This window comes from Cynara cardunculus, unplaced genomic scaffold (genome assembly GCF_001531365.2).
Source record: "Cynara cardunculus var. scolymus isolate 2C unplaced genomic scaffold, CcrdV1 Un_Scaffold_894, whole genome shotgun sequence".
Classification (NCBI taxonomy): Eukaryota; Viridiplantae; Streptophyta; class Magnoliopsida; order Asterales; family Asteraceae; genus Cynara; species Cynara cardunculus.
Window position 1 is genome coordinate 46,492 of NW_020200641.1, and position 12,798 is coordinate 59,289.

Sequence of the window (12,798 nt, forward strand, 5' to 3'; positions counted from 1 at the left end):
TCATGAAAAAATTTCATAAAATTAAACAATGAAATCGACGAATGAGAGTAGTTTTTACGGTTTTTACAAATTGGAATGGTTTTCATTTGATCGCTCCTCTATATATATATATATATATGAACCATTGTGTCAAATACGAACAAAAAATTGACATAAATATGAACTTAGACTGTATAGCATTTATGAACACAATATGAACATAACAAGAATAGCTATTATACGAAAAGAAATAAATAAATAAAACATGTATGAACACAATATTAACAGCTTGTGAACAATAGGTCATTCATTATAAACACATTCAGGAGCTATTTTTTGTCAATTGGAGTTTTAAACATGCATTGCATCCACACTGTTTTATACATGAACCATTAAAGATAAAACATTAGAAATTTGCTAAGAATGAAGCTCCAACCTCTAACCTCATATCAGAATTGGAACAACCATCTCATCCGCTTCAAATCCTTGTTATAAATTTGGTTTATAAATATTTAAGGGCACTCTCGTAATTAAGCGAGTGCACTTTCAAGGCATGACATTTTCTCTCTCTTACGATAATTGAGTGGAGCAGGTGCACAAGACTCCGCTCAACCCTTAATAGATTCGCCCCTGATTATACCATATCGACTTTACTAATTAATTATGTATTTGTTTGTTATTAATGAATAATTCAATACTTGCATGTTTGTATTAATTTTTGAAGTATTGAAAATTGAACTTTAGTTTTTGTTCTTCAATTATTGAACATTATAACTTCACTTCAGCAATTACAATGCTGGTACTAAACTAATACCAACATGTACTAACCAAAAAACATGGTTCTAAGTACAGTTGGTACATAGTATAAGATTTTCATACCAATTAAGCGTTGACAGGTAACGGTATTGGCTGACATGGTATCTTTGACTACCGTATCGTGCAGAACAAAAGATTAGAATGGATTTTGTTTTATCACTCTTTTGTATATGTTTATAAATGTTAGTGTATATGGTGCTAACATAAATAAAGTTAAAGGGTGACATCTGGTTAGTTAGGGGTTATCTGTTTACTTTTTAATAGTTCTATTAAGAGGTAACTTCTAAACCGTTAAGAGGTTAATCTTGTTTGACAAAAAAAAAAAAAAAAGTCTCATAATGGTTCAAAAACCTTCTATATGATCTTGTATCTTGGACCTCCCTAAACCATTTAGCACTCTAATTTCATTCTAAACAATCATATTTCATTTTACACCATATCACAAGAGCCTCTTATTCATACTACACCAAACCATTTAGCAACTGGCAAATGGCCAATACCATGTTTTTTAAAAGTTTTAATGATGTAACTTGCATATATATGATATAGGTAACAATCACAAGCATATGTATGCATAATCTCATAGTTAGGGCAATAGAACACAAAGCCAAATAACAGAAACAGCTCCTCTCATTCTGAAAGAAAAACCAAAAAAGTAACAAAAATCAAGAAATCTGCTTGTGAGTGAATGCAAATCATATGAATTAATATGAATAAGGACGAATGTATCATAACATCTCCTAAATATTATTAAGTCATAACACAAAAAGACAATTAGCAGGATCTATCTAAAGGATGAATAACCCAAATCCTCAAATGCACAAAAACAGAAAATAGAAACCCTAAACTCATTATAGTAATCGATGTTTCCATATAGAGTGAATTGATTCGTTTGAAGATTGAAGTCGACGAGTACTGAAAAATAATTACCGATCAAACGGGGCTGAGAAGCTGAGAGATGGAGGGTTTAGGATCGGAGTTCATGCCGATGACGATGATCAATGGTATGAATCCATAGTGAGTGATGACTTTAGCCTTCTTGATCGTCCATGTGCTCCATTCTTTAAAGAGCTTTGATGTTGAATTATCAACGGATGGCTTCGATCCTTTCGTTGATTTGCCTTTTCCCTTGAGAACCACCTTCGACGACATGCTTGTTCTTCTTGATCGATGCTCCAGCGATGGCGTTTAGAATTAGAGGTATAAGAGCCCTAAAATAGTGGGTTTAATGGGCTGTGTTCTTGAAAAATAGACGGCCCAATGGATAACTAAAGGGGATTAACTAGGCCCAATAAATATAACATGTTTTGCTTAGGAGTTAGGACTAGAGATGGCCAAAAACCGGTCCCGGGTCGGTCCCAATCGGTCCTAACCTTTCTCATAACCGGCCATAACCGGTCCCGGTCGAAAATGATAGGACCGGTCAAGGTACTTCATAACTGGTTATAGGCCGTCGGTCCCGGTCCCAACCGGTCCTTGCATTAAAAAATAAGATTTTTTTTTTTTTTTAATGATATATATTTTTAATACATTATAAAATTTATAATTGGGTCACTCAAATACACTTTAAAAATGCATTTTAATATAATTAAAATTACGTTTTCTTATAAAAATACATTTATTTATAAAATTATTTGAATTTTCGAGTTGGGCCGGGCCAATCCATAGTCGGTCCCATAACCGGTCCTGGTCGGTCCTGGTCCCACGAAACTACCAAAAACCTCAACTGGTCCCGGTTTTCGGTCCCATAACCGGTCCTTACCGGTCCCAGACCAAGTCGGTCTTTTGTTGGTCTCGGGCCGGGCCGGGCCGATTTGGCCATCTCTACTTAGGATTGTAGTGAGGGCCAAACCTGCCCAGGACCGCCGGAGGACCGGGACCGGTTAAAAAACCGAAATCTGGGATCAGTTATGGATTTTGGGTAATTCACCGGACCGGGATCGGTTATGGACCGGCCTGGCCCAGCCCGATTTTTCAAAAAATGTAGCTATTTTTTTAAATGTAGCTGTTTTTTTGGGTTTTTTTTTGTTTTTTTTTTGCTTTCTAAACACTATATATAAGTGTCTTGGTTGAGGAATTTATATATCAAGTTCTCGATTTGCAAAAAAACAAAAAAACGTTCACAATTATCGTTTTCTCGCTATATTTTGTAAGACAATGTAATTCTAATTATAATAAAACGCATTTTTAAAGTGTATTTGAGTGACTCAATTACAAATTTTATAATTTATTAAAAATATATATCATTAAAAAAATAAAAATAAAAAATATATTTTTTTTAATAACTGGGACCGGCGCCCCGTAACCGGTTACAATAAAGCTTGACCGGGCTCAACTTTTTCGACCGGGACCGTTATGGTCGGTTATGAGAATTTTTGGGACTGGCCCGAGACCGGTTTTTGGCCATCACTACTTAGGAGGGAATGAAGTTAAAAATTATTAATGATATCTGATTTGAAGTAATAAAATTAAGTGTTACCAAATACGAGGTTGTAACAATTTTGTAACCGTTTACGCAAAGGAAGTTAAAATTTTAGGTTATAAATTTATCAGAAAACTATTTTCTGATAAACGTAATTGGATTCAATGATGTACTTTAAAACAAAGGTTTAAACGATTCATTAGGGTGTTTATAGTTGTATCTTTAAGATTTTAGTAGGATCTGACGAGGCACTTAAACACCAAATTAAGTTTCCTCTATGGTAGTCCACACAGGAATACGTTTTGCGCCTCTACTGGGTGCTAGCTCAAAACCCTAAATCTATATGTATATTACAAAAAAGAAAATGTTTTAACTTTATGTATATTTTATGAAAGTTAAATCTAATTTATTTAATCAGTTTGAATTGATTTAGCCTAACACCTTATTTATATGAACTGTCTTACAGTTAGTTCATAAATCAAATAATTATATAATTACCTTAAAACATTAATATAATTATACATATTTTATATGACACTTTATAATTATCATAATTACATTTTTTAATACATGTTTACATAATTATCCACAAAAATAATTAATTATGAAATCAACTTGATTTAATTCGGGTTTCTACAAATGGAAGCAAACATATTATTTATGTGCAACCCTATAGGCTAACATACTTCTCGCTCCTCAGTAGTATTTTTATGTGACACGTGTCGTGAGCATATATTATACGGATAATGAAACATACTTTGGCAGGGAATGGACTTGAAAATTATTAACGATGTCTGGTTTGAGGTAATAAAATAGGCCACTATCAAATACTAGGTAATGGAGCATGTTTTAACAAATTAAGGTGAATGAAATGCGATCTATGTTTTCTTTTCCTTTCCTTGTGGCACAACGACACACACTCTCTCTCTCTCTCTCTCTCTCTCTCTCTCTCTCTCTCTTCACTTTTGCTTCCCTCATACTGACATGAAGTTGAATGACGACAACCGTAAAGGATGATACAAGCCTATAACATTGGCCATTGTTAACAACACTACGTACCAACAACAACAAAATATAAGAAACCCATAAAACAAAAATATTGAAATAAAAAAAATGACAATGATGCAAATATATATATATATATATAATGATAATGGTTCATCAGTATCTAACATACAACACCAATACAGTATACATTTCCATTTCCGTTATCTAGACATTCCCATTTCGATTCCCATTTTCATCTCTAAGTGAACCCTTGTTTTGCTCTTTACTGGTCACCCGTTCAAGTCTCCTTAGATTGATTGGATGTTTTTTTCAGTTGTTAATTTCAAGGATTTATAAAATTAATTGAGTTTCATAGAATGTGACCCAAACAATCATGACTATTAGAAAAAGTCCCTTGAATTACATATTCAAAAGAAATGTTTAAAAACAATCCAACCAGCTTTTCCATTTTGAATAGTTTAGTCCCTAAATATTTTTGATGAAAAAACCATTCAATTTTCTCATTTTGAATGATTAAGTCACGAAACTATTTTTTTGAATGAAAAAAAAATCATTAAACAGTTTTGAATAATTAAGTCTCTTAACTACCTTTTTGAATAAATAAACCATCGGACTTTTTAAAACCGGTCACTTACAGTTATTTCAACCCAAGAAAGTTACACGTAACCAAGTACCAATGTATTAAAGTAAAAAACATAAATCAATTTTAGTGTTCCTAAACCATACCATATCATACGTCATTCAAACCGTTCGCACGCAACATCATTCTCCCTCGCCACTTCTTGTCGCCCTATCGTTGTCCGTTCTCTCTACCGTCCATTGCAGATTGTTGGCCCATGCCATCAATCTCTATGTTTTTGATCTGTTTTTCTTTCAATTCTCCATCGTTTACAACAATTTAATAAAACACATATAGACATAAAGAATGGATAATAAAAAAAAATAAAAAATAGTGAGATCGATGACAGGAGCCAATATCGATGATGGACGATTATAGAGAGCAAACGACGATGAGATGACGAGGGATTTGAATGGCGTAGGATTAAGATAATCGATTTAAGTTTTTCTTTTTTTACTTTAAAGCCATCCTAACTGATTTCAGATAATTTTTTTGAGTTAAAATAATGTAGGCGAGTAATTTTTAAAAGTTTGATGATTTATTATTCAAAAAACTATTCAGGGACCTGATCATTAAAAACGAAAAAGTTTAATGGTTTTTCATTTAAGAAAAAAATTTATGGACTAAATCATTCGAAATGAGAAAGTTGCCGATGACAGACTGGTTAACAGAGTTAGGGGCTAGGGACTTGTTTTTCAAGGAAAATGCATAAGCAAGCAAGTATTTTTGTAGTGTAAAATTGATGACAGAAAAGTAATTACATAAAGTTAAGGGGGTGATAATGTATCTTGTGTATTCTTTAAGGGCCAAAATGATATTAACTCACTAACCCTATTTCCAAACAACCCCAGTTCTGAACATCATAATAAGGGCTGCTGAGTGAGCGTGTTTGTGTGTGAGAGAGAAAGGGGAAGAACGACGACTGTGTAGAGATCGGACAGCCAAAATGGGTGGAGGAATGGAGGCCAACAAGAACAAATTCGTTGAAGAATGGGGCACAGTGAGGGAGAATCTGGAGCAAAATTTCCGATGGACTCGTCGTAACCTAGCTCTTGTTGGAATTTTTGGCGTCGCAATTCCTTACTTGGTGTACAAGGGCATCGTCCGTGAATTTGTGAGTATATTCACTTTGTATCTTTTTCTGTTGTAGATCTGAAGTAGTGATGTTTTGTTGTGCATATGCTCTATCTAACATCCAGTTTCGCATACTGCCTCAAATTTCAAAGAATAAATATGGAATTTGATTTCCATGATTAGATGATTGATGTTAACATATCTGATTCTTGAGGAATTGAAAAGAGTAAGTGTGGATAGCTTAACAATTTGTCAGACCAGAAGATATATGTTATTTCATAAGCGTAATGATGTTTCATTTCTGTGTTTTGTTTCGCAAAATTGTGAGGTTGGCAATGACAAAGATAACGGGAGTAAGAGGAAATTTAAATGCTTTTTGGGGTCATGATATAGGGCTTGCTGTTGAACTTTACTTTGCTGATATGCGATGTTTTAATTCTATTAAGCACTTCTGACCTGCATAATCATTTGATAAGTCATTTCTTAAAATTTATTATAATGGTGGCCTTATGTGATTTATTTGTCTCAAGGCCGTAAAAGGAACTACTAATCAAATCCAAGATACTAGACTGAGGGGGTGTTTGGTTAGAGGTATGAATCAGTAATCAATAGGAATGAAATAAAAAAGAAAATGTTTGGTATTATATAATATAACAGGCCCATTCCCCAGAATCCCAAATTTTCATTCCAGATTAAACTGGGGGAACCGAGCATGAACCGAAGGTATATTCTTATAGATTATGAAACATGAAATTTTGTAATTAATTGGACTTCAGTTCTGTGCTTGAAAATGAATTATATAGCGATCCTTTCTAATTGGTCAAGTAATTGATATAGCTCATCAAGAAGCTAACCTTGGTTTAGTCTCCTTGAGCTGTTGTTTCTCTTATCAAACATCTATTCATGTATGTAAAATGCAATAGATTCAACTATCAGCTCTCAAGTCAGAGTTTCTTAATACATTTCAGTGGGGTAGAACGAACCAAAAGTCAAGAAAGTGCTCTAAAATGCATATGATATGGTAAATAGTACTCTTTAGTGATATGAATTCACCGTGATGGTAGCAGCAGACTATAATACTACTGCAAGGGTGAAGCTAAAGTTCTGGAATGGTGGAAAAAGGTTAGTGGAGAAGGCTAATGCGATCTCATAGAATTATAAGCTAGAAGTAATTATTCTAAACAGGTGTTATAGGTAAATGTCATTTTTTTTCAAAAATAAACAATCAGAATTGTAAATGGCAAGGACGGTGAGGTCAAGATAATAGCCTAGTGGCAAGGCATCTCACTTTCTTGGAGAAGATTTAAGGTTTGAGTTCTATCTATCACATGAATGATGTGTGATGTCCTTGCTAAAAATGTAAAATCTCTGTCCCAATGTAATGAGCTAAAGACTTTTAGTTTTATCTTCAAGTATAGGACCCAACTCTCACTGAAGGGCTTAGAACATGCACTGCATCTTTTTATTTTATTTTATGTTTTTGTTAGTTTTCTATTAAAGGTTCTGATAGAATTAACATCATTCCACTTTTTTTAAACCAAAACTATCCATTTCAATTCAATCTAGTTTAAAAGACACTGTTTTGTATTACATATGAGCTTCATCTATATTTTCATAAATCTACTTAAAACTCATGCTTATGGGTCAACGTTTAAGGCTTAAATTCTACAGCATGCACCAAGTGTGCCATTCCTGCCAAAAATGTGAAATCTTTGTTCTAATGTAAGAGCTAATGACTTGTAATTTTGTCATGAAATATATGACCCAACTGCTTAGCGAACTTTCCAAAACAGCATACATCAATTTTACCTGTGTTTTTGTTGGTTTCCAATTTTCATGTGCTCTAGTAGAACTTAATATCATTCGGCTTGTTTTTGCTTCTTCAAAAAACACCTTTCTTGTAACCAAACCTTTTATCCTAAAGAAATGCAATTTATAAAATCACAGTTTATAAATCATTGTATCAAATTCCACATGGCATCTTTATTTTCTATAGATATACTTAAAAGTCATCTTTAGGCATTTCAAGGGATAAAAATGAATTGATTTTTCTTAGGAATATGTAAGTGTCGATTCAGCATGATTTGAACGTCAAGATGATGAAAAGCGATTTGTATTTGTACGTTTGGAGGAAACACCCTCCTCAGGGAAGAAGTAGATCTAGAAGTCAATAACAGATTTTTATCACTAAACATCATTTAGTAATAAAATCATTGTCCTCTCACTCTCATACTACCTTCTTTATGTCCAATTTTCACTTTAAAGGTGAATTTTTAGGAAAATGTCGAGTTGTGGCCGAGAGTATGGTCTAAACCTTAGTTGTTCACCATTTCGTAGGAATTTTGGCAATGTGGCACACCGATTGAAGCGAACTTTGACCTGGGTAACTTTGCTTTTGGGCCGATATAAGATATCCAACCATGCAGATAGAATGAACACCTGAAACATGTGATGACATCAGCTTTTATTTGTTCCATTATGTCATAAGCGAGGGAATGGTTGATGCAGAGGTTCTTAATCTTGGGCTAGAACTTAGAAGGGTGCCAACCACCGGCTTTTTAGTTATTTGAAAGAAAGATATTTTTATGGTGATTACTGAGTAATAGACTTTCCATACGATGAATGCTTCACAAAGGTGAAAGTTTTTGATCTTAATATTTCTCCAAACTGTTCTTTTAATAAACCCACAAGTTAAATTGTTATCAGAGTACCATTTTTAATGGTAGAATGAACTAAAGCATGCATCAACATCTGAAACCACAAAAAGTAGCTTGCTAGAGTGCTACATACATACTGAGCAGAAATACTTATATCAACAGAAAAAGATGCTATGCCCTGGAACTTTATAACTATGAATATTTTAAAGATTGTATTATGTCTATTGATGCATTTACTAGCCATAATGCAGAGTCATTGATAGTTTCTGTGATGGAAGGTTGAAAAGAGCGAAAACTATGGAAGGATGCGCATTTATGACATACCCACAACATAGGAACCCTCAATTCTTCTTCCAACGATACTCATAAATTAACCTGAAAGTACCAATGTGGCAATGTTCGAAAAAGCATTAAATGGAGCTCGGTGGAATGCATCACTCCTAGGCAGTAGATTAAGTAGATCAGACTACTCAAAGTGGTAGAAGGATCCTTTATGCCTAGGTGGCTTAAACAGCCCCTAGGTAGGGATGTTTAGAAAAGTGTAAAAACATTTATCTGAATGGCAGCTTGAAATCTGATAGAAGCAAAACTTATAGTTTATTTTACTTTCCTTGACTTTACCAGTCTTGGTTCTAGGATATTTAGTTTTCTTCTCTCATTTTTCCCTTGTAATTATAGATTTAACCAATGACTTATTAGTTTCTTTGATATGCTTCAGCCAGGAATCTAACAAACAAACCTTTATCTATCTTGTTTCTACTTAACAGGAACCTGCTTTTGTTTTAGCATTACAAATTTATGAAACAATTATGTGAAAATCATGTTTGACATGAGAGTTCTCGATAGTTCCATTTATATGTCGATATGAACAAACTTGGTTTTATATATCAGTTGTATTAAGTTTAATTCTCACTCACTGGCCCTTGCATGCACATGTGAATGTTACATAGCTAATGGTCTATTATTGCAATAATGTAGTGAAGAACCATGCTTGAATGTAAATAATATCTTTGATTCAGAAATTATGCTTATTAATTCAACAGTATGAAACCTGCTTTATATGGTTTTATGCACAAATGGTCATCAAATCAATAGTTTGGCTCATCATTTATCATTTATTCATTCATGTGAGACATTTTTTGACCTTTCGATAATTTGAACATCATTCTTTTTCTTTGTACGATAGAAATTTTGTGATGTGACACTGTATTTATTTGTTTGGTGATCAAATTTCATCAGTTTTATGTGTGTGTGTGTGTGTGTATATATATATATATATATACATTGGATCATGTGGGACCAATGGTTTTTCCTGAGACCCATAAGACCAATTTTCAACCCTTTGATTTAGATCTACAATCTGAACATTCATCATCACAAAATTGCTACGAGATTTCTCAATAATCACAAAATTGCCACCGTACAACTTTAGAATATTAGGTCATTATCTTATAAAGTTGATCAATGAACATAAATTGGTTTTACGGGTCTCACGAAAAACCATTGGTCTCACGTGAACCCAACCCTATATATATATATATGTATGAAAATGTTATTTTATTGTGGTTGTGGATAAGTATATTAACATTCATATGTTATAATTTTGACAGCATATGCAAGATGAAGACAACAAGAGACCCTACAGGAAGTTCATGTGATTCCTACCTCTAAAAATGGTATTTGAATGAATAACAAACATGTTGATGGAAAGAATCCAGGTTTCTTTTCACAAACTAGATGCACCTCTTTCAATCAGTGATTTTTGTTTGTATTGATTGTCCAGACCCTTCTACTTGGAGACTGTATACCAGTTTACTTGTGTTTCTTGTTTCCCTTTTTCATTTGCAGCAGTTGAAATAAGAAACTGCTATATGCTCTTACTATTATCATATACAGAAGTGAGTGATTGTAATTTTTTGTTTTACAAAGCCAGGATTTTTCACGAAAACAGAGGAGAAAAGGTCTGTGTACCAAATTTTTTATCAAGTCCTGTATGGATAAATTTGTCTGTCTGGATAAATGAGTGTTGTTTACTTTTTGTATCTGAACCAACAGTCTGAATAACATAAACAACCGATTTACCTCCCAATATTAATAATTTGAACATCAAAACAAAAAATCATAAAGAGGTTGACGACGGGGTGTCTCATTTGGGAAGGAGACGATGCTTTAAATAAAAACGTAGGAGTGTCATTTTTGTGGCTGAATGAGGGCAAAACACCATTTCTATCCGTGCAATTACGCTATGTTTATGTGCGAATAAGCTGTAAATAAACTACTCAAATGAGCTGTGTAAATATACCAGATAGACAAATAAGCCTAATTAAGCCGTAAGTAAATAGTTCCTTACTGAATTGTTTATTTATCACGAAAACAGAGGATTAAAGGTTGGTGTATACAGACATGAGATTAATTGGGTTTTTTTAATCTTTTACGGAAACAAAGATAAAAGGTCTGTGTTATAATTTTGACATACAAAACATGATTTTATTTATTTCTTATATGTATATATAAACTAAAATTATTATAGCAAATTCAAAATATTAATTATTAGTTCACACTTTTTTTATATTAATTTTAATTTTTTTAATTAACATATTTCAATAACATATATAAAAAATAACTGAACATATACATAAATTTATAGCATGAAAAAGTGCAATATTGCATAAATAATTGTCTTAACAAAAAGTAATACGAAATAGAAATAGAAATAGAAATAGCAATATGGATTACAAGTATTCATGATTTGACTAAATATGTTCCATCCATCACAAAGTTGATGACCAATTTCACTTGACTGAATTTCAGAATTTCTTTGAAGATATTTTCATGGAATTCGTGAAGTGAAATCTTGAAATGTTTTTTTATCTAATTATCTACTTCATTATCAATCCAATTGATAAACGTGTCATCTTCATCTACAACAATTATGATATGTAAAAATTATGCATGTATACAAAATATCCCTTAACTGTTCCTCATACCACGTTCGCGTTTAATTATTGTCCAATGAAATTGAAGCACTCCAATATACTATACGCTCAACATTCTCCAATACTATAATTTTCTATGATCACCTGATGTAATCTTTAATTTCAACACACTTTTTTTTTACCAAATATATTACGAGACACATTTGCAATTTTTTTATAAATATTTTTCTATTATTAAAAATATGTTAAATTTATTGCTCTAGTAAAGTTTTTTTTTTATAACTAGAAGGGTACTCGTGTAATGTAGCGGGATAAATCTCAATTTTAATGTTTAATTTTTATTATTTGTCTCTATCGATATAATATGATTTTATGTGGTTTTGATAAAGCGATAATGTTTTTATTTTGAATGAAATAAAAATTTGAAAAAAATCGAAATTAGTATCAAATTAACTATTTAATAGTTCTCGTTTTTTGTGTGTAACTTATTTAATTCAATTTTTTTATTATAATTTAATTTAGATTTAATAACAAAGTAATTTATTTTGATTTAATAATATAATTTTTTTTTATAAAGATAATAATTAAGTATTCTGTTAGAACTCAATGATTATCCTAATTATATTTTAGATTTTTTATATTTAAAATAAGATGTTTATCTTATATTTGATTATGTTTATCTGCAATTAATTACAAGAATTTAAAAATGGAGTTTTAATAAGTTGTACTTACGCAAAATTACTTGTAATCTTGAATTTTAATTAATATGCATCAACAAATAGTACTTCATGCATAAAAAATGGTTTTTAAGATTTTTTTTATTTTAATGTTTTTTTTGTCTCAGTCGATGTTATAAGAAGATTTTATATGGTTTTGAGAAAAACGATAATGTTTTTATTTTTGAATAAGATATAAATACGAAGATATCATAAAGAATTGAAAAAAAATTGATATTAGTACCAATCTAACTATTTAATTCTTTTTATGTTTTTCTTTAATTCAATTTTTTATTTTTGTTTAATAATATATTTTTTATAAAAATAATAATTAAATATTTTATTAGAATTCAATAATTATCCTAATTATATTTTAAATTTTTATATTTAAAATGAGATATTTACCCTCTCGCTTATGTTTATCTGCAGTTAGTTACACGAATTCAAACATGAAGCCTTAATAAGTTGTACTTACGCATAATTTACTTGTAATCTTGAATACTAAGTAATATGAATCAATAAACAATAATTCGTACATAAAAAATGGTTTCTAAGAATTTTTGTCAAATGT

At 31.6% G+C, this 12,798-nt stretch overlaps 2 protein-coding genes across 2 annotated transcripts; one reads left to right on the top strand and one right to left on the bottom strand.

Moving 5' to 3' along the window:
* Positions 1–1,478: 1,478 nt before the first annotated feature.
* Positions 1,479–1,975, bottom strand: LOC112502082 (mitochondrial import receptor subunit TOM7-1-like). The gene has a single exon (XM_025105905.1). It carries the CDS (start codon positions 1,945–1,947, stop codon positions 1,729–1,731), a length of 219 nt encoding a protein of 72 aa, XP_024961673.1. The 5' UTR covers positions 1,948–1,975; the 3' UTR covers positions 1,479–1,728.
* A 3,738-nt stretch (positions 1,976–5,713) lies between these two features.
* On the top strand, positions 5,714–10,502 carry LOC112502080. Its single transcript, XM_025105904.1, has 2 exons — positions 5,714–5,958; positions 10,186–10,502. Exons 1-2 carry the CDS (start codon positions 5,791–5,793, stop codon positions 10,231–10,233), a joined length of 216 nt encoding a protein of 71 aa, XP_024961672.1. The 5' UTR covers positions 5,714–5,790; the 3' UTR covers positions 10,234–10,502.
* Positions 10,503–12,798: the final 2,296 nt, after the last annotated feature.